Source organism: Zasmidium cellare (assembly GCF_010093935.1).
Source record: "Zasmidium cellare ATCC 36951 unplaced genomic scaffold M409scaffold_56, whole genome shotgun sequence".
Lineage (NCBI taxonomy): Eukaryota > Fungi > Ascomycota > Dothideomycetes > Mycosphaerellales > Mycosphaerellaceae > Zasmidium > Zasmidium cellare.
The window spans coordinates 142,924-165,035 of NW_022987000.1; the positions used below are offsets into that span (position 1 = coordinate 142,924).

The following is a 22,112-nucleotide window of genomic DNA, read 5'->3' on the forward strand; positions in this document are numbered from 1 at the left end:
GCGACCGCGACAGGGGATCGAGCCGACCGACCAAAGGGTGCTTGGCGGCGGGCGAGGCACGACTCAGGGCGTGCAGAGTGACGGATGCTCGCTCGATTTTCAGCGGTGGGCGCGATGCGGACGGGCGGCAGCGCCATGTCAGCGTGCTCCATCTCGTCGCCGCCTGCGATCACCGCGACGGTCACGACGTTGCAGCTGGGCGCTTCCCAGCACTGTGTTTGACGGCGAAGTGTTAGAGGGCGCCGGCCAATCAGCGGGCGAGTCCCTGGCGACTAAGGGCAGTCGCAAACACAAAGAGAAGCTTGTGGGGCCGGCGCTGGGCTGCTACCGCTGGTCGCTGTCGGCCACGCCTGCTGCTAGTAGTCGCTGTCCCCTTTCAAGCCCACCGCTCCAGTCTGCATCACGCTGCATTGCATTGTTGCATGCCCTCACCACTGCTGCTGCTGCTGTCCGCCTGACGCCGCCGCCATCCACCACCACCACCGCCCCCGACTCGCGCCCGCTGCCCGCGACTCATCGCACACACCCCTTCCACTGACTGCCCCCCCTCCACCATCTGCAAGCCGGCCCAGACCAAGACCGCATTCCCGCATCCAGCGCCCACCGCCGCCGCCGCGTCTCGCCCCTCCTCCCTCTCCCACCGCCGACACCCACCGCATTCCTCACCACCCAACAACTGGCCCGCTGTCTGGACCTATGACGGACCTAGTCTGAGGCCGGCGATATGGAAGTCGCGTCTCATGGCCATCCGCATTACGTTCGATCCTTGACCGCACCCTTGAACCCGCCAGGAGTCGTCGACCAGCCGCACTACGCCCAGAATCTCTCCCACCGCCACCCCTCCTCCAACATGAGCGCCGCCCAGAGCCCCTTGGTGCAGTCCCAGGGCCACACCTCTTCCAACTACAGCATCCAGTCGCAACCCAGCAGTCGAAATAGCGATACCACCCAAGGGACTGCTCATAGCACTCTCTTCCCCCCGCCGATGCCGTCAAATGCCTCTTCCGTGATCGCAAGCGCTGGCTCCAGCGCCAACAGCACTTACGATGTCAAACCAACGGACAATATCATGAACAGCGTCGCCGACGCAAGCAGCTCCCTCTTCCAGATATGCGTCGCATTGCGCCAGCGGTTATTAGGAGTGCCAGGTTTCAACGACTGTCTGTTGGCGGAGGAGGAAGACGCAGACGATGACACAGATCCTGTCACTCTTCTGTGGCGACTTTTTCGACGTGGATATCCTTTGATACTGCTATACAACGCCCTGCAACCCGATCAACCTCTGAGTATGCCTCAGGGCGTGAAGGAAGAGAAGAGAGGAAAGGCGGCCACTCTGCAGTTCGTGAGAGCGTGTATGAATGAGTTGAAGATCCCACAGGAAGAGCTATTCATCATAACGGACTTGTATGGAGACGATACCACAGGCTTCGTCAAAATTGCGAGAGTCGTAAATCGCGTGCTGGATTTGCTTGTAGCACGAGGGTTGATCGAAGATGTGCGCCCCACGCCTGACTTGGAGCAAGCGGCGAAGCGTACCCAGCGCCAACACATCGTTGCCGAGCTCGTCAAATCTGAACGAACATATGTCCAACATCTGGAACTGTTGCAGGCCTTTAAGCTTCTCGTCGAGGAGAAAGGTGTGATTCCCGGAGACGCGGTCCACGATATCTTCCTGAACCTGAACAATCTCCTGGACTTTCAGCGCCGATTCCTGATCCGTGTCGAACAAACGAATGCTCAGCCCGAAGAAGAGCAGAACTGGGGCAAGCTTTTCCAGTTGTACGGCAAGGCTTTCGACGTGTACGAGCCCTACATTGCAAATCAGAAAAAATGCGAAAAGACTGTGATCGCCGACTTTTCGAAGCTCAAAGAGGCTGGCGGTAGCATAGAGATGCGCCAGATGGTCGAATCCCCTGCGTCGTTACATTCCTTCTTGATGAAGCCTTTCCAAAGATTGACAAAATACCCTCTTCTGTTGGAGCAGTTGTATAAGAAAGGAGATTTGGACGATCAGAGAAAAGAAGAACTCAAATCTGGAATGGAGGCCGCCACTGCTGTGCTGAACCGAACAAACGATGCCGTTGCCAAGGAGGAGAAGATTGAGGCTGTCCAAGAACTGAAGATGCGAGTGGAGGACTGGAAAGGCCACCGAGTCGAAGGCTTTGGCGATCTCCTACTGTACGGAACCTTCACAGTGCTCAAGAGCGAGAACCTCGCCAGTGGTAAAGATGGCGAAAGACAGGTAAGTGTGACTCAAGCATGTACGTCAACACTGCTGACTTCGTGATATCAGTACCACGTATACTTGTTCGAGACCATACTCTTGTGCTGCAAGAACATTGACTTGAACAAACCCAAGAACAAGCTTTCGAACAAGAACCTGGTCGACAACAAGGGCAAACCGAAGTTGCAACTCAAGGGCCGCATCTTCATGCAGAACGTTACTGATTTGGTCTCACTGTCCAAACCCGGTATGATGAGTGATTACCCTCTGCTCGTGAAGAGTAATGAATGGGTATGTTCAGAATCAAGGCTGATTTGATTGGCTCTAGGCTCATATACATGTCAGATTTTCTGGAAAGGCGACCCGAGCATCGAGAATTTCATCATCCGATTTACTACTCACGAAGCTTTGAACAAGTGGGCCGCACAGATCGAGAAACAACGAAAGAGCTATCGCGAACGAGCGTCGGTCGCAAGGAACAGCGACGGAAGCCGCTCGGCCGGCACGAGCGTGAACGAATTCATCTATATGCAGAATCAACCCGCCCTCGAAAACCCTTACGCACAAGACATAGATGAAGAAGACGAGGAGGACGATGTCGATACCGTCGGCAGCGCATCAGGGGGCTGGCCGGGTCACCCATACCCACACAGCAGTGGAAGTTACTCACAAAGCAGGAACGGCAGCTCAAGTTCGCTGCGATCTCGAAGCACAACTGGTGAGAGTGGCCAATCGCTTTCCAGTCGACCGCCGCCACCACGACTTCCGCAAGGCATCACGCCAAGTCCTGCGCTCACTCTCAGAACAAGAGAGTTGCAACAGCAAGCCGCATCACCAAATGGCGATCAGCGCATGGATAGCTATTTCTCTCCAACAGTAGACTCCCCAATGTCCTCAAGAACAAGCGCTAGCTCTGGCATGTATCCTTTCCCCAGGCAGGTATATCCACAAAACGGGTACTACGAGGAAGGCCATGGAAGCTCTCGCTTCACGGCGCCAGCCATGGGACGACCGCAGAATGCGCCTCCAAATGGATACGGTCCTACTGCGAGAAGTCCAGCTCCACGACCTGGGTTCCCCCCTGGCAGTGGCATGCACAGTTCACAACAGATGCCAGGGCCCCGTAACCGGTCTGCCAGCAGTCCAGACATCCACAACGGCCAGCGGGTAGCTTTGAGGAATGGGGGTCAGCCGCCTGTACCTGAAGTGCCACCTGGGTACCAGAGAAGCCAGACAGGGTCACCCAATTTGGCCAATGGCATGCCGGGGCGGGGATCTCCTCAGATGTTGAGAGAAAGGCAGTACTCTGTACAGCAAGACATGTCGCCAACAGATTATGGGTACGGTGGCCCACATCGTCCTGGAGTGCCCCAGTACCCTTCATCGAGGACGCCATCAGCACCGAGAGCGCAGGCCATGTCGCCTCCACCGCCAGTCGAACCCTCACCGACGACGCCAGCCCAGCTCAAAGTCAAGGTCCAGTGTCCATTGGCCTCGCAAACACTGACGCTGGTTGTTTCCACGACCATCAGCTACCAGACTCTGAAGGACCGCATCGACGCGAAGCTGCAACGGTCGACGAATCTCACGCTCGGGGATCGAGGGATCAGCAAGGATGGTCAGGAGAGGATCCACGTGAAGCTGAAGTACCTGGATGAGGACGACTATGTCAGCATTCAGTCCGATGAAGACGTCCAGACAGCGTTTGAGACGTGGAGAGAACAAAAGGGCGAAGGCATTGGTGGAATGGGAGAGATTGAGCTCTTCTGCCAACGATGAGAGACCAAGGCGATGCGTGACTCTTATCTCATTTGGCCAGCGACCTAAGAGTGGTGCGATGCCAGCTCAGCAACAAGGCCATGACCAATCGCAGGCCGACACCATACAGGGCCGCTGATATTACAGCCTGGAACGCCATCCGAATCGACCGATCAGGCATCGACACGACCGCTACGAGACACGTAGCGAATACGGCGGGCAAAAGGCGATATAGACTCCGCGGCAGGTGGACGGAGATCCATCGGCTCGATACATTGCTATGACGGACATTCGACGTTGCTATTTACGTACCGGCCTGTCAGTGCCGGCTGGAGAGCTCTATGAATTTACCGGAGAGCATCTAACCACGACCACGCACACCATCACTATCAACAAATTACCAACAACCCGGTCGACACGGGAAGAACGAACCGGGCATCCGACAGCGACGAACGATCGAGCGAGGCTATTGCTAGCAGCGGCGGTGCAGAGACATTGATTTGAGCTCTTGCGAGAGCCGCTGCACTGGCAGGCACGCTGAAGTTTCTATTCTGATTTTTTGCTTTTGCTTTTTTTCTGACTGACGACGTGATGAAGATTCATTCAGTTCCATTCGCTTTGCTGGTGATGCGAAGGCGAGACCTCTTTTTTTAACATCATGGGAGATGGGATGGAAAGGGAAAGGGAAGGGGCCAAGGAAAGGGTTTTGCTGCATGCTGGGAGCGATGGGAGCGAAGGAAGATACCTACCTTATTGTTATGTAGTTGATGGAAAGGGTGTGGAGTTGAAGTCTCCAAACAAGTTATCCGTCTTCCATTTCAATCTCATCAACTCCAAAAGACGATGGGCGCTTGCAACCGTGGACATGCAAGTGAGGACAACAAAAACTCATCACGCTCCGTTCTGGCTGACAATTAGCAGGCAAGACTCCGTTAGAAGATCTCACTCTGAACATGAGGGCGGCAATTTCTCCTTCACTTCATCGAACGCGTGCTGAGCAAGTCGTGCACGTGCTGCTCACTTCGAGGTCGCTCCTGCCCTGCCTCGCGCTGAGAAGGGAAGGAACGATTCGGTGACTTCCTCGATAAGTCGCGAGCGAGCTACTTAAAGTGCTACATCCGTCTTCTCTCGACTTCATCCAAACAACAACCACCACCACCACCACCACCACCACCACCACCACCACTCTCTGATCACAGACCCCCTCGTGTGAGACACACACACACAACAACACAACACATTGACACACTTCTACCACAAGACCTACATTCGACCAATAGATCACCACGCTCGATCTCAAGTGACTGGCAAGATGTAAGGGAACTGAGTACTTGAGGGCGTGGAGTTTTGAATGACCGTTCAACTTGCAGACTAGCATCATGTCGCCTTCGGCTCACTTCATCCTCGCCCTTGTGGCTGCCTTCCTCGTCCCTGTCATGGCCTCGTTGCATTGGGAAATCGCCTTCTACACCGGCGAGAACTGCGACGCCGACACGTCCTACAACTACACGAGATACTGGGGCGAACGCACCTACTGGTGTCGCATCGCAGGCAACGCGGGTGACAACTGCGAATGGCACACGAACAACGGCGCCAGTGAGCAAAATGACATACCCCAGTCCTCGCTTCACTTCGCCCTTACTGACCGTACCCTTGCAAGCAGATGTCGAAGGCTGCACGTCGCCCATACAACCTCAGCCCAAGTCCTTCCGCTACGGCAAGCGCACGCTATGCAATGTCGGTGATTACCTCCCAGTCACGGGCAGCACGGCTGATGACGCGCTTGCCTGCTCGGACCATAACCAGTTATTCGGCAAGGGCACCGAAGAGACTTGCATCAAACTTGGCGACTGGCATCTCGAGGGCGAGTTTGTGTCGTTTGTGTGCATAGACCCTTGCAACATGTGGGTGGGCGAGAAGCCTCCCGAGTGTCGAGAGACCTCGTGCGTCTTTGAATGAGATGTCTCCGGGCTGATGCTTTCTGCTTGCTGCGATGGGAAGGAAGGGCACGGTGAAATGCGAGTGAAAGCTTGGCGTGGACACAAGGCTGAGATGAACTGAATGTTTTGCGTGTTTGATTCCTTCGAGTACTAGGCACTATATTGAGAAATGAGAACTCATCTGCCTTGCTCGACTTCGCCTCTCCTCAAACTTGTCGAAGCTTTCGAAGTGGTGAATGTAGTATTGCGCTGCAACAGCGTCATCAGCGTCATTGGGCGTCTCAAGGCTGGAGAAATGACGCTGAAGATCGTGAACGATTATCAATCCAGCTGGGGACGGACAAGATACATAAGTCACTCTCGAACCGACCATGCCCGGCCCTCGACATTATCTTGACTCCAAACACGCACTTAACCACCAGCCTCATCAACCATGGCCCTCAACCACCACATCGCAACCATCACGCCAACCCTTCAAATCTCCTACCTCGACACCCATCCTCCCAACACAAACGTACCCTCCGCGGCAAGAACACTCCTGCTTCTCCACGGCTTCCCGCAAACCTCTCACCAATTCCGCCATGTCATCCCCTTACTCGCAGCTCAAGGCTACCGCTGTAAATTCCCACTTTCCCCCTTAAAGCAAGACGAGCTGACATGATAAAGGCATCGCCCCCGACCTCCGAGGAACAGGATCCTCCACCGCCCCCACGAACGACTTCCTCAAAACAACCCTAGCCCAAGACCTCCTCGCCCTCCTCGACCATCTGCACCTCCCATCCCCAATCCACATCATAGGCCACGACATCGGCGGCATGGTCGCCTACGCCCTCGCCTCACGCCATCCCCACCGCGTCCGCAGCGTCATCTGGGGCGAATGTCCCCTCCCGGGAACGGAGACATATCGCTTAGATCGCACGGTCCCCTCGCGAACGACGCAGCAATTCCATTTCGTGTTCCACACCGTCCCGGATCTCGCGGCGATGTTGGTGCAGGGGAAGGAGAAGGGGTATGTGGAGCATTTTTTGAGGAAGATAAGTTTTAGGAGGGATGTCTTCCCGGCCGAAGAGGACATCTCTTTCTACGCCGACGAGTATGCGAAGGAGGGGGTTATGAGGGCTGCGATGGGGTGGTATGCTGCTTTTGAGACGGATGCGGAGGAAAATTTGGAGTGGGTGAGGAGGGAGGGGAAGTGTGCTGTGCCGACGATGGTGTTGAGTGGGGAGAGGAGTTGGCAGAGGGAGGAGGCGGAAGGGATGGTGAGGGAGGTTACGGAGGATGGGGTGGTGGAGGTGGGTGTTGTGGAGGGGGTGGGGCATTATCTTGCTGAGGAGGGGCCGGAGGAGTTTGTCGAGGTGGTGTTGGAGTTTCTAGGGAGGCATTGAGATTAGGAGCGGTGCTGTATGGGTGGTGAGTTCCAGAATAGGAAGCAGAGAAGCCTCTCAAACAGTCGTGGTTGATGTGATCATACCAGATCGATTACTTTCAGCTCATTCAGCTCAGGGTCCTCAATTCTAAGCTCAAGGACGCGAACCAAGGAGGAGTCCCAGTCGGGGTAGTCGCGCTCTTCTAAGGCATCGCTTTGTTGCACCAGGGGTGCAAGATATCCGACATAGTGATACACCGACACATCCCACCTGCAAGCGTGGTTCGTGGGATGAGGCGCAAAAGAATGCCTTATCGAGGCATCGCAAAAGCTTGTCGAGGTCTTGAGAATGTGGATTGTTCGCAGAGCCTTGGAAAGAACGTGGATGTGTCACCGTTGGATAAGTGCAGACCTTTCAGCGAAGGCCTATAGACTATACCAAAGTGATAGGTTCGACTTTATAGGCGAGGTACTTTGCCTGGAAGGAAAACCACTCTACCGTATCAAAGTAGCTTTTCTTCCGACGATAGTTTGACCACGGTTTTATGCGGCCCACATATTGATAAGTTTTTGGAACGCCTGTTGCTCGTAGAAGGGCGGGTGCGTGCAAACCGGGAATTAGAGCGACAAGATCTCCATTGAGTACCGTATCCCACAATTTCGCAGGCATATCTACCCAACCGTATGGAGGCAGTTCAGGATGTGTCCAACGAATCGGTGCATTACTCCGGAACTCCGGGGACTCAGGATGCTCGATCGTACCGAGAATGCAGCCTCGAAGGCACAGCGTTTCCAGGGACTTTTGTCGGGACTCTTGCTGCCAGTGGACTGTTTGCCAATCCTCAGGAAGGACGCTGAATCTCTGACCAGCACTGAAATCCCGACGCCAGTCAGGAACCCACGATGGTAGCATTTCCCCGTCCACTCGCCGGCATGCTCTGGCCGAGGGAAGGCAGAATCGAGCAAGAGAATGTCCAAGCTCTCGTCTCGGTAGATGATATATCTAGCCAGGCGTGTGAACGTCGTGGCTGGATGCTCAGAGTACGATATCGCGAAGCAATTGGTGCGACGTTCAACAGGTCTCTGCACATTGACGGATGGACATGCCCAGCATAGCGTAAATTCTGTCGTGGGTACATGATGACTTTGTGTCGACGGCTTTTTGGAGCACATTGACGATGTCTTGGGGTTTGTCTTGTTGGAGTCCAGGGTTGGGCTGATCGTCGCTGTCAGCAGTTGCCAGTGCCAATCGTGTGTTAATCGTGAGACCGTCTAACTTGTTCAGGAGCGTTTTCCCACTTGTGTGCAGCCTTGCTTTGTAGTCCGAAGGCATAGCGAAGGATGACACGAATGTGAGGCAGTCGTCCAGTAGCCCCAAAGTCCGCCATGCCGTGACGGAGACTCCGAGTCGTACGCCCAAAGCGCGAGCAGCCCAAGTCTCCTGCTTGATCCAGATTCGATCAAACCAATTTCGCTCTGATTACACATGAACTCCTCGCTCCAGTAAAGTAGCATGTCGGTCACAAAACGGCCACTCTGATGTGTCGCAGCCTTTTAAGCGTTCAGTCACCGTACAGCTGCCTGCCGCCTGTTCGCTAGGCTTGAGGCGATGGAAGTCCTCGTAGTCGTTCAGAAGGCCAAAAACGAAATCCACAGCCTCTCCGTCTAGGCCGCTATCATCAGCACAGGCCTCAGGCTCGCCGAGGTACGCCAGAACCCACGCAGCGCTGTGATAAATAGACCGCATCTTCGCCACCTGAACCGACTTCTCTTGGACATCGTGCTGATTAATACACAACGTATCAATCCACAAATACACCGGCGAAGCTTCATCACGTACTCGTATCAGTGCTCGATACGCCTCGATTTGCAAGAGGTATGGTAGACCGCTGCAGTCCATTCGGAATCTCGGGGTTTGGTCCTCACCCCAAAAGTAGGAGATCGCGAAGAAATCACGCCATGTCTTTGTTTCGAGATCGACAATGCCTCCTCCGTCGAGCATCGCTGCGTTGAACAGCCGTCCAACCAAGCCAGACTGCTCAGATCGGGGCCGTAACTCGAGAATGCGAATCTGCCATGTCTTCAGGGGATTCAAGGAGCCGTACAGGCTGTCGGCTTGCAAGCGCTGTGTTTCAATTCCTCCATCTTCGGGTGCAGGAATTCTTAGTTGGTTGTTGGGCTCTTTCTTGGCGTGGTAAGCCACGCAAGATGGCTCACAATCGGTCGCCATTACATAGCTCTCAAGGGTCACGAAAGACTGAGTGCATGTTATATGCTGAGCTGGCGCCCGAGCTCAGCCTCCTCGGCGGCTGCTTGGATGCCTTGCGAAGATCCTGAGTGGGCGCTTGATGTGCTGCTGCAAGTAGCATTTCGGTGTGGCAAAGGCGGTGGACAGCGTCTTCATCCGCCTTCTCAACCTCAGAGCTTGAATCCCCGTGGTCCTTGTGATGTTGAAGATGGACGACTAAAGCGATGGAATGTAGCACAAAGTGCAATGTCCACCTGCGAGAGTGGTCCGAGAGGTGAGGTCAAGCAAGGCTCCACAAAATCCCCATCGGCGCCCTCCGCATGCCCCATTGCCGGACATCACACCACCAACAACACCACCAATCCTCCGATTCCCCTCTTCCGTGAAACCAAACCCACCCTCTCTCCATATTGTAGTCGTCCCATCACGCAAACAGGTAGGAAGACATGGATTAGTATATGTTCCCCTTTTCTTTCTGATCCTTCCGATCACTTTTCACCATGCCAGCAGCAACAACGACGACACTACAAGCTACTACTTCGACGACGACTTGTTACGCGAGCCATCTTGCCTATTATCTTGCTACGGTGGGCACTGTGTTGCATACTGTCCACTTCGGCAATAGTCACAACAACGAACAACCCCAACGACAGGCTTCACGACAACAACACTAGTGAACGAAGCAAGTCCCTCAACCATCAACAACACAACAACACACCAACCACCACCTACCCACCCACCCCACCCACCCACCGACTCAACGAAAATGTCCACAACAGCAACCCTCAAATACTCCCTCCTCCTCACGGGCCTCCTCACCGGCCTCGCCGCCGCGACCCTCACAGCCCAACGCGCCGCCGTGCGAATAGGCCCCGCCATCGCCGACCGATACCTGGCCTTCGACGACAGCGCGCGGGACAAACCCCTCTCGGAAGCGGACGCGGCGAGGCAGAGGAAGTGGCGACGGGCGATGATCCGGCAGCAGATTAGGAATGAGTTGCAGAGTGAGTTGATGTGATCTGTATGGAGGGGATTGGTTGGGGAAGGGTGTTGATGGGATGATGATGATGATGATGATGATGATGGGGTTTGGGGTTTGGTTTTTTTATGGCGATGGATGGGAAGGGCGATGAACAGAAGCCCGGTCGGTGGCGTTTGTTCGGTCTTGGTGAATATCTCTTGAGAAGAGAGCCGAGGATCTAATTGTCAAGTCAGTAATGCAAAGCATACCATGACCCGCTAGGAAAGGGACAGGAAGGGGTAACCAGAATCAGCCAACAGAAATGAAATGAAATGACAATCAATTCAATGACCACTCATCAATTGAATACAATTCCAAGAAGAAGGAACAATCTCGTTAACAATGTCCACGCCGAAGTTTTCCCCGTCAAAAGCCCGTTCGCGATGGCTGCGATCTGTCCAGTCGCATGCTTGTAAGTATGTGATGATGGTAATGATGCTTGCCTCATGTCGAATGTTGTCCCGATACGCCAGTGCAAAGAAGTAATGAACGCCGTCAATTCGTGTCGTCATGAGTGCAAGAGTGACGCCCGAGAAATCAATCCACTCCGTACTCCCCTGAGTCAGCATCTCGCTGTACTCCAGCTCCTTTACATGTCCCTTCAACACCATGCTCCAATCTCATCGTTGCCACGTTGCCAATGCTGAGCCTCGTCACCGTGCCACAAATTTTAGCCAGAAGTCACTCGTGGCGTCGTCCCTGGGAGTAATATCTCGAACCTTCAACAGGTCGGCGTGTGGTCGTGTTTCGCGACAAGGCAAGCGAACCGTCTTCAACCGCAGCTGCACTATTCTCCCTGGCGGTATTGGGAATGCCGAAGCGCTCGAATGCATTTCGTACGAGTGTTGTTTGGGACACGCGCGCCTCCTAGTTAAGCAGCCCGTCAACTGTTCCAGAGCCCTCGGCTTCGTCGTTCAATCCCGTGTCGTCAAAATTTTGATATACATCCGTCATAATTTCATCTTGCTGGTGTGCAATCTCTTTCGCTCGCTCGGCCCGTCTCTCTCGCTGGATTTCCTCGAATCTCTCGGGGTCGTTCTCACGATCCCCGAAACTGTTGTACGACGGTCTGTCGCCATAAGCAGGATCCTCGTAAGGCACTACGCCCGGGCTGCTGTTGTGGGAACGAAGACCTGCTGCGGGGGCGGGATAGAGCTCATCCGGGTCCGGAGGTGGAGCAAAGTTCCATACCTAGATCACAGGTTAGCCACAGTTCGGCATACGGTGTTGTCAATCAATTGTCAATCAATCCTTACCTCCATGACGGTCTTCCCTCCTCTGCTCGCGAGCACCACAGCCTTCTCATCCTCGAAGACAACCCTCCAAACTGCCTCAGCCGGGTTGCCCAATTCGCGAACAAGACTGCCTCGCTGCAGATCCCAAACCTTGACTCTTCCGTCACTGCCACCAGAGACGATTCTGCTGTCGTCGAACTGTAAGCTGGTCACGCTGTTGTCGTGTGCAGCCAATCGATGAATAGCTGAATAAGTCTGCAAACTCCACACCCTCACACTGCCATCGCTACCTCCAGTGACGAGGGTATCATTGCGAAGCTGTAGCTGTCCAACGAGCGAAGTATGTCCTTGTAGTTGAGCCAGGCATCGTCCATCGCGGGGATCCCACACTCGAACGCTAGTGTCGAGGGAACCAGTGGCTACACGTCGTCCGTCGAACGCGACGGCATAGATCTGACTGAAGTGGCCTTGCAGTGTTCGAAGACAGCGGCCTTCGCTGATCGACCATATTCTCGCGGTGGTATCGTAAGAACCAGAAACAACGAGGTCGCCATGGATCTCCAAGCAACGGACTGAAGCCTGATGGCCCACCAGAACGTGCCGGCACACACCCTTGCTAATGTCCCACACTCGCAAAGTCGTGTCTCGCGAACCAGAGATGGCAATGTTTGGCCCACTCATCTTCAAACAACGGACTGTGCTTGTGTGTCCTCGCAGCATATGCAAGGCAACGCCGGTGGTCAAATCCCACACTCGCACATCTCTGTCGCAACCGCCTGAGACCAATGTATCGCCGTAGGGGACCATCGCCCACACCCCCATAACGTGGCCTTGCAAGCAGCGCAAGTGCCGTCCTTCGGTGTCGAAGACATGGATCTTCGCATTGTCCAATGCCACGATAATGTAATCAGATGTGAGATGCAACGAGGTAACGACTCCCTGATCTGGGGTGATTTGCCGAGTTTGAACAGCACCACCATGTCGCCAGGCAGTCTCAACCTGGTAACGTTGCTTGAAGTGACTGCGATAGCTGATCGCTTTTGGTCTGCGTCTGGAAGATCCAGCTCTGGCTGACAGGGCCGGTGGCAGAACCGAAGGTGTGGTATTCAAGCTAGTCCGGCGTGTAAGGTCCGGTGCGCTAGAGGATAGAACCGCCAGCGAAGGATTTTGAGCCTGAGCGATTCCTTGATATCCATACGGATGCTGGAACCTAGGACTAGCATTCGAAACTGCAGTAACGGGTATCGGCCTTGCGGGCGAGGAAGACGGCTCGTCCGACATCCTTCTGTAAGCGTGTCTCTCACACAAGCTTTTCCATGCCATGTCGTCGCTAACCAGTTCCCGCCATCTTCTACTGACCTGAGAACTCCTGGCCAGTGTCGTTGCATCTTCAATGAATGTCAGGATCCGGAGACACAACTCGTTAGGCAGCACTGAGAAAGGATCTCTTTTTAACCTCGGTCCAACAAAGCTCGCCACGAATCCCAGCAGCTTGCCATCGCACATGTTGAGGAGTTCAGCCAGCATGCGTTCCCGCTCATTGTTGTCCATATCGGCGAACACCGCACGCATGTGTCTGTAGCCAAAGCCATAACCTCTTGCGGAGCTTGGTCCGCTTGTTTGTGTGGATGCTTGTTGTTCTGAAGCGTCGTCGAGATCAAGATCTCCAATGTCTTCGCGTGGATCTGCTGTACTCCAATCTGGTGCGCGCTGCATCGGTGTCGGACTAGGGGCTGGTGTTGGAGGGCTGGCGGGGGCTGAAGGGAGAGTGTTCCCGGGTATCACATTGGGGTTAGAAGGTATAGGTATAGGCATGGCGGGCACGCTGTTCATGGAGGTGGTGGGCGTGTTGAGCGGTCGTGGGCGGACGGCACTCTTGCCATGGCGGCCATAGAAGCGATTGTTGTGAGATTGCGATGACATGCGGGCGAGAGGCGAAGTGCTGTGGGTGTCTTGATCTTCGTCGGCGGCGGAGGCGTAGTCCATGATGTTTGAAGAGGGGCGACGGGACGTTGGCCAGTCTGCGTCCTCGCCCATGCCCTATCGCAGCGTGAATGTCGTCTTCGCAGGCCCTGCGCAGCAAGTCGAGACTCGTGGGGGATATAAGGTGTCGCGGTTCTGGCGCTGGATCTTTCTCCTTCAAGGGGCAGCCGGCACTTCGACGCTCTTTCCAAGGCGCTGCACGGCGATTTGTACAGGTTCAATCAGCACATGGTCGCCCCGCTGTACCACAGTCGATGCTCTTTTCTCTGCAGGTCACAGATCACTCGGTCGTCGCACGAGAGGGCGGTAAGAAGCGGCCAGACAAGCTTCGCACAGGGCAGTGATCGTCTACCGGGTCCCCGACCTCACGGCTTGCGCTCGGCTTTGTGTGTCTCGATTCGGGGCGGTCGACAGTGGGAGAGTGTGTGGTGGATGGGAGCAAGAGTCGGGTCGCTGGCCGAGAGGGAAAAGGTAGCAGGACAAAGAGTGGAAGAGTGGAAGGTTTGCATGCGCCAGCGAGTCGAACCCTGGTGCTGGTGGATGGGGTGTGGACCGCTGCCGCCGTTGCGTTCTCCAAGTCCGACAGACGCCCAAGCTGACTTCTCGTCACCGCTGCAACACTGCAACTCTGCCTGCTGAACAATCAATTTCCGCCCAGACTGTCTCCCGGTGGTGGCGAGGAGACTGCAGTGCTCGCCCGCAAGGTGCTGCAGCGTGTATCATGCAGCACCGCGCCGAGTCGAATCACGATGCCCGTTGCCGCCGTGCTTGGATCTGGTGATTTCGTCACTCTTCCCAGCGCCACAGCTGGCAAGCTATACCACTATCGGGTCCCTTGAGTCGTGCCCTGCGCAGGCTTATGCGGATGGCGCAATGAGGACGAGAGCTAGCCGGGAGGAGTATGCGTGATTTCACTGCTGGTGATAAGAGTGGCAGGGTGGCAGGTCAGCGACGTGAGATTCCCTTGGGTGCGGAGATAGCGAACAAAGAAACGCGAGTATGACAGCTTCACACAAACCGGCAGCGTGATGTTTCGGGGTCAGCTACGCGGGAACAGGTTCGCATTCCTACCATTCTTTTCGTGTTGTCTCTTAATCCCTTTGCGCATCACAGAGGCGCACCGTTCGGCGAACCAACACATGTTCCCAGCCTCCATCTCCAGAGTAAACCTGTCCCAAAGACAAAGTGGAATCTCAAATCCCAATTCAACCATACAAAGCATTCCATATCCAAGATTGCTACACGCGGATCAACCGACGTCTCCTTTCCAAGCCGACTCTCAAAGCCTCAACCTTTCCAATCGCATACTCGCCCCAGCGACCTGCTTTCTCAAGATCCGTATCACCTCTGGGTATATTCCTTGCTTGTCGACAAACCCCAAAAACCTTTCCAGTTGCAGCACCAGGCCTTCGCTAACCGCACATCTCTCCTTGCCCTTGTCGATCAGATGCCTCATGTCCAGCCTCGCATTCTCGGTCTTGCATCGCCAATCCCACGAAAAGTACTCCATCTCACAGAACGTGGAATATCGAGTCGTCTTGGAAACTTCGTCTTCGATGCGGGAGCATACTCGTGGCACGTATGCTGCAGCGATGTCCTTCACTTCATCTGTTGCATCTTCGTCGTGATCGCATGGTCCCATGATGGCGATTGGTTCTGGCTCATATCGATTCCGACCGTGCAGTTCGACAAAGTAGCGCGGCAAGGCATCGGCGTTGCTCATCCAGATGCTTTTGTGGAGAAAGACGTCCTCATACCCGGGTGGATAGAGAATCCTGTAACGTCGCTTACGGAGCGGCTCCGTGTTGATTACGGTCGTGGCATTGGAGAGGCAAGGCCCAGAGAGCAATTTCCATGCCGACGGCGCCCTGTTCGATCGAACGAAGTAGTTGATTATGGGCGGGAGAGGTTGTTCGCGGAAGAAGCTGTCGACCTGCTCCAATGCGAGTGTCGAGACCGTCTTGTAGGATGGCAATGAGTCGTAGTAGCTTGGCGGGCCGTCCATCGCCTCGTCATCCATTAGGAGCTGCTTCCAACATATGTCTGTTCTGGCGGGAACTGATGCGGTGTAGGCGGTGGAGTAGTGAGAAGGACGAGGTTGAAGCAGAGAAGGCATGGCGTGATATTCAGATGCTTGACACCGCAAGGATACAGTCAGAGGCTGCGGCTCATCCGGTCGGGCTGACATTGAAGCAGTAGAAATGTCAGGCACAGAGCGCACGACAAAGGCAGGGGAGACCGGTTGGGTGTTGATGAAAACATAGCGAGCTGTTATTATGACCCTACTTGATGCCGCGTGTTTGCGATCCAAACATGCAAGACAAGGACGGAGCAAATCAACACGCATTCGTCTGGCAGCTAGGACGCCCATGCTTGGAGGGTTGCCAACTTGCCAGCATTCCAGGGCTGACCGAGTGAGACATGTTAAATGGCGATCTGAATTCGGTTGCGTGGCTGTGGAGAGGCGTATTGGCGGACGTCGTGGATGTCTTGATGTCCTACAGCCCTGGCGGTATCTTTCTCTGCATTAGATGTCTTCGTAGCAGTAGGAATGTGGAAGTAGGAGAGGTCGTCGGACAAACAGACGCTAAAATTAAATATTCGGGCCGTTCGCCGTTTTGGCGCTGAATTCGCGAAAGCGTCCGTGCCCCGACGAAGAGCTCTCGGAAAGATCTCTCAACCCGAACTCGTTGGTCGACGAGATTGAGAGAAACCTCGACCGCCGCCCTACCCCGTCTCTTCTCCTCACCACCCTGTATCCCTCTCGCGGCGCGGTGACCATGCTCTCTCGATTCGCGCCCCGCGCCTTTGCTGCGCCCGTCAGATCCAATGCCGCCAGATTCACCCCGGCATTGAGGACTGTCACCACCGACGCCGCCAGCAGCCACGTTGAGAAGAGCGATGTCCCACAGGTATGCGTCTTCAATCATCATGTCCGGACCTGGCAGTGTCTAACACCCTATCCAGGAAGATGACAAGCCCTTCCAAGTCCGCCTCAACGATGAGGCTTTCGAGACCTACGAGCTGGACCCCCCTCCTTACACCCTCGAGACCACCAAGAAGGAGCTGAAGCAGATGTACTACGACATGGTGGCAGTGCGGTATGTGGCTTGAGACAGTGGTAATGAGGCTGGAATGGGACAAGGACTGACAACCGCGTGTAGCCGCATGGAAATGGCCGCTGACAGACTCTACAAGGAAAAGAAGATTCGGGGTTTCTGCCATCTGTCCACCGGTCAGGAAGCTGTCGCTGTCGGTATCGAGCATGCCATCACCAAGCAGGATCACCTCATCACCGCCTACAGATGTCACGGTTTCGCCATGATGCGTGGAGGAACTGTGCGCTCCATCATTGGTGAACTCTTGGGCCGAAGAGAGGGAATCGCGTACGGCAAGGGTGGATCTATGCACATGTTCTCGACGGGCTTCTACGGAGGTAACGGAATCGTCGGTGCGCAAGTGCCAGTCGGTGCTGGTATTGCATTCGCCAACAAGTACGAGGAGAAGGACAATGTCACACTTGCACTTTACGGTGATGGTGCTAGCAACCAGGGTCAAGTCTTTGAGGCTTTCAACATGGCTGCCCTCTGGAAGCTCCCCGTCATCTTCGGTTGTGAGAGTAAGTCTGAACATGCGCACATTCTTCAAGATGTTGGCTAATGTTGGGATCAGACAACAAGTACGGTATGGGTACTGCTGCCAACCGTGCCGCAGCCCTGACCGACTACTACAAGCGTGGCCAGTACATCCCAGGTCTCAAGATCAACGGTATGGATGTCCTCGCCGTCAAGGCTGCCGTCAAGTACGGCAAGGAGTACTGCAGCGCTGGAAACGGACCTCTCGTCTACGAATACGTCACCTACCGATACGGAGGCCACTCCATGTCCGACCCAGGTACCACCTACAGAACCCGTGAGGAGATTCAGCGTATGCGTTCGACGAACGACCCCATCGCCGGCCTGAAGCAGAAGCTGGTCGACTGGGGCGTCACGACCGAGGAGGAGCTGAAGGGCATTGACAAGGAAGCTCGCAGCCATGTTGATGAGGAGGTTGCAGCTGCAGAGGCTATGCCGCCGCCAGACCCAACTCCTGAGGTGTTGTACGAGGACATCTACGTCCGTGGATCGGAGCCACAATTCCTTCGTGGCAGGATACCAGAGGAGAACTTCTACTACCCTGAACGTCCAGTGCAGGTTCCCAAGTCCCCAGCCCAGACTTAAAGCAGTCTGGCAGAGGAAGTGCATTATATAGGAGGAGCATGACGAGTGTCCTGGGCTTTGCTGGTTGATGGCGAGGCGCTGGGTCTTGAATCGGGAGCGAACCATTTTGCGTTTGTGCTTTGAGCAATTGTACATTGAACAACAGCAGAAGAGAGCGAGCCTTCTCATATGTATTCCCAAACACTTGCCAGCGATTGTGATGCGGTCACACCTCCAGCTTCCCGTTCGAGACCATGCGAACCGACAAGAATGTTGAACTCAGAAAAAAGCAACCGGCTCAGATAGCCGGAAACGAATCAAGCCCTGCGAATCAGCGGCGCCAACCCGCTGACAGAGCTTTGTCAAGCGCGCCGAGTGACGTCGATTCCGGGAGCAACATCTGCTTTCTTGCTGCACACGCGCTTCATCGCAGTGGGAGCTGCGGATGCAGGCGGAATCGCGATGGTGCGTACTGAGGGACTAAGGCGCCGCGTTCCTGGACCCATTGACGCTATCACCGACCGCTGCCGGTGAGGGAGACATTGCGTAGGTATATACACAGAACCGGTTGGGCTGGTCTCTTTTCTTTCCCAGCCATTCTGATCTGCGGTGCTGTTTGCTTTTCGTTGACGCTCTTATCTCCCCTCTCCTCTCGCAAGGCATTGAACAGCAGGAATCAAGAATTCGAACAGCTCAACACCCTCCACTCCAGAACAAACACCGCCACCACCACCATGTCCACCCAAAAGCCCGTGGGCCTCCCAACGCCCAAGAGAAAGATCGAGCTCTTCTCCGCCGAATACTTCGCCGCCTGCACAATCGGCGGCATCATCGCCTGCGGCCCCACGCACACGGCCGTGACCCCCCTCGACCTGGTCAAATGCCGCCGGCAAGTCGACCCCAAAATCTACAGCTCCAACTTCCAAGCCTGGAGCAAGATCTTCCGCGCCGAAGGCGTCCGCGGCGTCTTCTTCGGCTGGGCGCCCACGCTCGTCGGCTACAGCTTCCAGGGCGCCGGCAAGTACGGCGCCTACGAGGTGTTCAAGTACTACTACGGCGAGAAGCTGTTCCCCAACTCGCCCAAGCCGCTCGTGTACCTGGGCGCCAGCGCGTCGGCGGAGTTCATTGCGGATATCTTCCTGTGTCCGTTTGAGGCGATCAAGGTGCGCATGCAGACGACGCTTCCGCCGTACGCGAGCAGTTTGAGGGAGGGCTGGTCGAAGATTGTCGCGCAGGAGGGCTTCGGTGGGCTGTACAAGGGTCTCTATCCGCTCTGGGCGCGACAGATCCCGTACACCATGGTCAAGTTCTCGACGTTTGAGGCGACGGTCGAGCAGATCTACAAGTACCTCGGCAAGCCCAAGGATCAGTTCAACACGCTTCAGCAGACTGGCGTTTCGTTCCTGGGAGGCTACATCGCTGGTAAGGCAAAACGTCAACGCTCTTCCTCTCACACATTTGCTAACTCTCCTCTCCTCTCACAGGTGTCGGCTGCGCCGTCGTCTCCCACCCCGCCGACGTCATGGTCTCCAAACTCAACGCCGACCGCAAAGCAGGAGAAGGAGCCGGTGCCGCGTTGGCCAGGATATACAAGAACATTGGCTTCTCTGGTCTGTGGAACGGTCTCCCAGTCAGAATTGCCATGATTGGAACACTCACGGCATTCCAATGGCTCATTTACGACTCGTTCAAGGTCTATCTGGGCCTGCCGACGACTGGTGGCCATTAGAGAATGATATCAGGGTTGGAGATGGCTAGAGAAGGCTGGATTTGTCTCCCGGGCTGAGCTGGAAGCTGAAACCCTCTATTGGGCTTAGCGCATTCACAATCTGAGCCATCAGATGTCGAGAAGGGGACAAATCTGAGCGGATGAGAGGATGTGCTTCTGGAACACAGCATTCGAATAGAGCATGGCGCTCAGGAGTTTGGGAGAGTTGGATGTCAAGGTACACGGCACGGAGTCAGGAAGTGCATAGCAAAGGGAAGTAAAGACATGAATAATGAGAAAAAGAAGATCTTCAAAAATTGCTCTAAAACACGTTCACACATTCCATCTACTTTACTTCGTCTGCCCCCACCCCGGCTCCCCCAACCACCCAAACACCTCGGTCGCCATCGCCGTCCTCTCGCTCGCTGTGCCCCCAGGCCCCTGCGGCCCGGGATCCATCCTCCAATCGACATTCCGCGTCCGCCCCTTCAACACCTCCATCACATACCCGCCGCCCACACTCTCATCCTCCACACACCTCAACAACGCCTCCGCGACCTCCTCGGGCTCGACCCACTCGTCCTGCTCCGAATTCAACATCTGCAACTTCTCCGGATGCTCCGTCCACAGGGGGGTTTTGATGATGCCCGGCGCGACGCCGTTGACGCGGATGCTGAGGGTCTGGTCGAGCTGCGCCAGCGAGCGGATGAAGCCCGAGATGGCGTGTTTGGAGGCGATATAGAGCGGCGTGGCGAAGCCGGGGGTTTGGCCGGCGATGCTGCTGATGTGGACGATGCGTTTGGGGTTCGAGGCGGAGGCTTTGCCGGCTTTGCTGCCCGGGATGGGGTTGAGGAAGCGGGAGATGGCGAGTTGCGTGGCGCGGATGGGGTGTGTGATATTGAGGTCGAGGGTGAAGTAGTGGCCGATCCCTTCTTCTTGAGTGCCGGCGATGGGGTCTCTGGCTTTGGGTTTTCCAGGGGGGACCCAGAAGTTTGAGAAGTGTGGTTCGAAGACGCCTGCGCCTGGGCATAGGATGTCGAATCCGCCGAAGTGGGTGTCGGCTTCGTTGAAGGCGTTTTCGAGTTGCGACCAGATTGTTACGTCGGTTTTGACGAAGATGGCGCGGGGTTTGGAGTTGTCGTTTGAAGAGTGGTCGTCCACGAGGGTTTGGGCTTCGGGGCGGAGGGCGATGTCGGCTATGAGGACGTTGCACCCTTTGGAGAGCAGGAGGCGGGCGAAGCAGAAGCTGATGCCTGGTAGCGATCGTCAACAGATAGACTTGCTACTTATGTTGTAGGTGAACTCACCAGACCCAGCACCCGTAAGCAGCGCAGTCTTGCCATGAACAGAGAAAGGAACAGTATCCGAAGGAGCAGCCATATCTAATCAACAAGACACTCGAAAACAACTTACGGTCTCGACATGTGGTACGAGGGGTCACCCCATTTTATGTTCGTCAACTGACATCGGGTGAACTACTCGCAGAAGCAGCCGCGGATGGCTTATTTTAAGCTCGTTAGCTATTCCACATAGCTAGAAAAAGCAGGAATCCCGTCACCGGAGCCATCGGTGCGCGCGTGTGAGAGCAGAGCTCCAACAAGTGAAGCGGGGTGTCTTGGATCGTGGAGAAAGTGTGGGTTGGCGAGGTGAGGTGGTCGGGTGAAAGGGGCAGGCGGAGCGAGCTCGTTGGACCTTCCTTGTTCAGATTGAACATTCACTTCAGGCGTGAATGGCCGGCGAGGGAATCTTGTATGTTTTTCTCCAGGATCAGATGCCATGCTTGTAGGGTACTTGTTTCCGATGCAACTTGCAGCGGGCTCACATCGCCGTCATTCCTGGCACCTCTCGTAAGAATCTCTCAATTTCCTCCACCGAAATTTGTTCTTGCCCCTGGATCAACTTACGTCTGTGTCTATCCCCTCACAGATGGAAACATCAAAGATCAAGTTCAGCCAGAAAGTATCCTCAGAACACCGGCGTTTCCACCATCCCTCAGCTCATAAGCAGTATAGCGGCAAGCTTGTGACGAATGTGAAGTACTCCGTCATGTTCGTCTTTCGCAGTTGTCATGTCGTTGAGTAGAGGTGAAGAAGTCAGTCGCCCAGTGCGAAGGCCGAGAATGTGAGAGTCTTCAATGAATTTGCCCCTGTGAATGTGTTGATCGGTTTTGACGCAGATCCGCCCTGGTAGGAACGATGATGTTTCACCTGGGCACATAGTATCTGCCGGTGGATCTTGAGACGCGACTGGTCTTTGATGCGACGTCTTTATCATATTTTTTGAATTACTACTTGCAGCTCGGGAAAAAGACCAGCATCGCTCTGTCTTGATGGGATCTCTAAGGACGGTACCTCGACTCGTGGTTGCCGTATGATGCTGGTCCTTGTCGTGTGTAGCCTCGGCACAATTTCACATCGTACCAGCCAGAAT

At 55.1% G+C, this 22,112-nt stretch overlaps 10 protein-coding genes across 10 annotated transcripts; 6 read left to right on the forward strand and 4 right to left on the reverse strand.

Moving 5' to 3' along the window:
- Positions 1–850: 850 nt before the first annotated feature.
- On the forward strand, positions 851–4,003 carry M409DRAFT_70883 (uncharacterized protein; the record flags this gene model as incomplete). Its single annotated transcript, XM_033818943.1, has 3 exons — positions 851–2,242; positions 2,294–2,515; positions 2,570–4,003. The coding sequence occupies 3 exons, from the start codon at positions 851–853 to the stop codon at positions 4,001–4,003; spliced, it is 3,048 nt and encodes a 1,015-aa protein (XP_033660596.1).
- A 1,358-nt stretch (positions 4,004–5,361) lies between these two features.
- On the forward strand, positions 5,362–5,941 carry M409DRAFT_29868 (uncharacterized protein; the record flags this gene model as incomplete). Its single annotated transcript, XM_033809658.1, has 2 exons — positions 5,362–5,578; positions 5,643–5,941. The coding sequence occupies 2 exons, from the start codon at positions 5,362–5,364 to the stop codon at positions 5,939–5,941; spliced, it is 516 nt and encodes a 171-aa protein (XP_033660597.1).
- A 414-nt stretch (positions 5,942–6,355) lies between these two features.
- Positions 6,356–7,307, forward strand: M409DRAFT_70884 (uncharacterized protein; the record flags this gene model as incomplete). The annotated part of the gene is made up of 2 exons (XM_033818944.1): positions 6,356–6,539; positions 6,589–7,307. 2 exons carry the CDS (start codon positions 6,356–6,358, stop codon positions 7,305–7,307), a joined length of 903 nt encoding a protein of 300 aa, XP_033660598.1.
- Positions 7,308–8,768: 1,461 nt separating this feature from the next.
- M409DRAFT_29870 (uncharacterized protein) lies at positions 8,769–9,518 on the reverse strand (the record flags this gene model as incomplete). Its single annotated transcript, XM_033809659.1, has 1 exon — positions 8,769–9,518. The coding sequence occupies one exon, from the start codon at positions 9,516–9,518 to the stop codon at positions 8,769–8,771; it is 750 nt and encodes a 249-aa protein (XP_033660599.1).
- A 784-nt stretch (positions 9,519–10,302) lies between these two features.
- Positions 10,303–10,779, forward strand: M409DRAFT_29871 (uncharacterized protein; the record flags this gene model as incomplete). Its single annotated transcript, XM_033809660.1, has 2 exons — positions 10,303–10,540; positions 10,748–10,779. The coding sequence occupies 2 exons, from the start codon at positions 10,303–10,305 to the stop codon at positions 10,777–10,779; spliced, it is 270 nt and encodes an 89-aa protein (XP_033660600.1).
- A 645-nt stretch (positions 10,780–11,424) lies between these two features.
- On the reverse strand, positions 11,425–13,778 carry M409DRAFT_60632 (uncharacterized protein; the record flags this gene model as incomplete). The annotated part of the gene is made up of 2 exons (XM_033814537.1): positions 11,425–11,748; positions 11,814–13,778. The coding sequence occupies 2 exons, from the start codon at positions 13,776–13,778 to the stop codon at positions 11,425–11,427; spliced, it is 2,289 nt and encodes a 762-aa protein (XP_033660601.1).
- Positions 13,779–15,054: 1,276 nt separating this feature from the next.
- Positions 15,055–15,795, reverse strand: M409DRAFT_70886 (uncharacterized protein; the record flags this gene model as incomplete). Its single annotated transcript, XM_033818945.1, has 1 exon — positions 15,055–15,795. The coding sequence occupies one exon, from the start codon at positions 15,793–15,795 to the stop codon at positions 15,055–15,057; it is 741 nt and encodes a 246-aa protein (XP_033660602.1).
- A 760-nt stretch (positions 15,796–16,555) lies between these two features.
- Positions 16,556–17,995, forward strand: M409DRAFT_60634 (uncharacterized protein; the record flags this gene model as incomplete). Its single annotated transcript, XM_033814538.1, has 4 exons — positions 16,556–16,687; positions 16,743–16,876; positions 16,940–17,394; positions 17,448–17,995. 4 exons carry the CDS (start codon positions 16,556–16,558, stop codon positions 17,993–17,995), a joined length of 1,269 nt encoding a protein of 422 aa, XP_033660603.1.
- Positions 17,996–18,708: 713 nt separating this feature from the next.
- Positions 18,709–19,703, forward strand: M409DRAFT_29875 (uncharacterized protein; the record flags this gene model as incomplete). Its single annotated transcript, XM_033809661.1, has 2 exons — positions 18,709–19,396; positions 19,459–19,703. The coding sequence occupies 2 exons, from the start codon at positions 18,709–18,711 to the stop codon at positions 19,701–19,703; spliced, it is 933 nt and encodes a 310-aa protein (XP_033660604.1).
- A 330-nt stretch (positions 19,704–20,033) lies between these two features.
- Positions 20,034–21,062, reverse strand: M409DRAFT_60636 (uncharacterized protein; the record flags this gene model as incomplete). The annotated part of the gene is made up of 2 exons (XM_033814539.1): positions 20,034–20,935; positions 20,990–21,062. The coding sequence occupies 2 exons, from the start codon at positions 21,060–21,062 to the stop codon at positions 20,034–20,036; spliced, it is 975 nt and encodes a 324-aa protein (XP_033660605.1).
- Between the last annotated feature and the right edge of the window lie 1,050 nt (positions 21,063–22,112).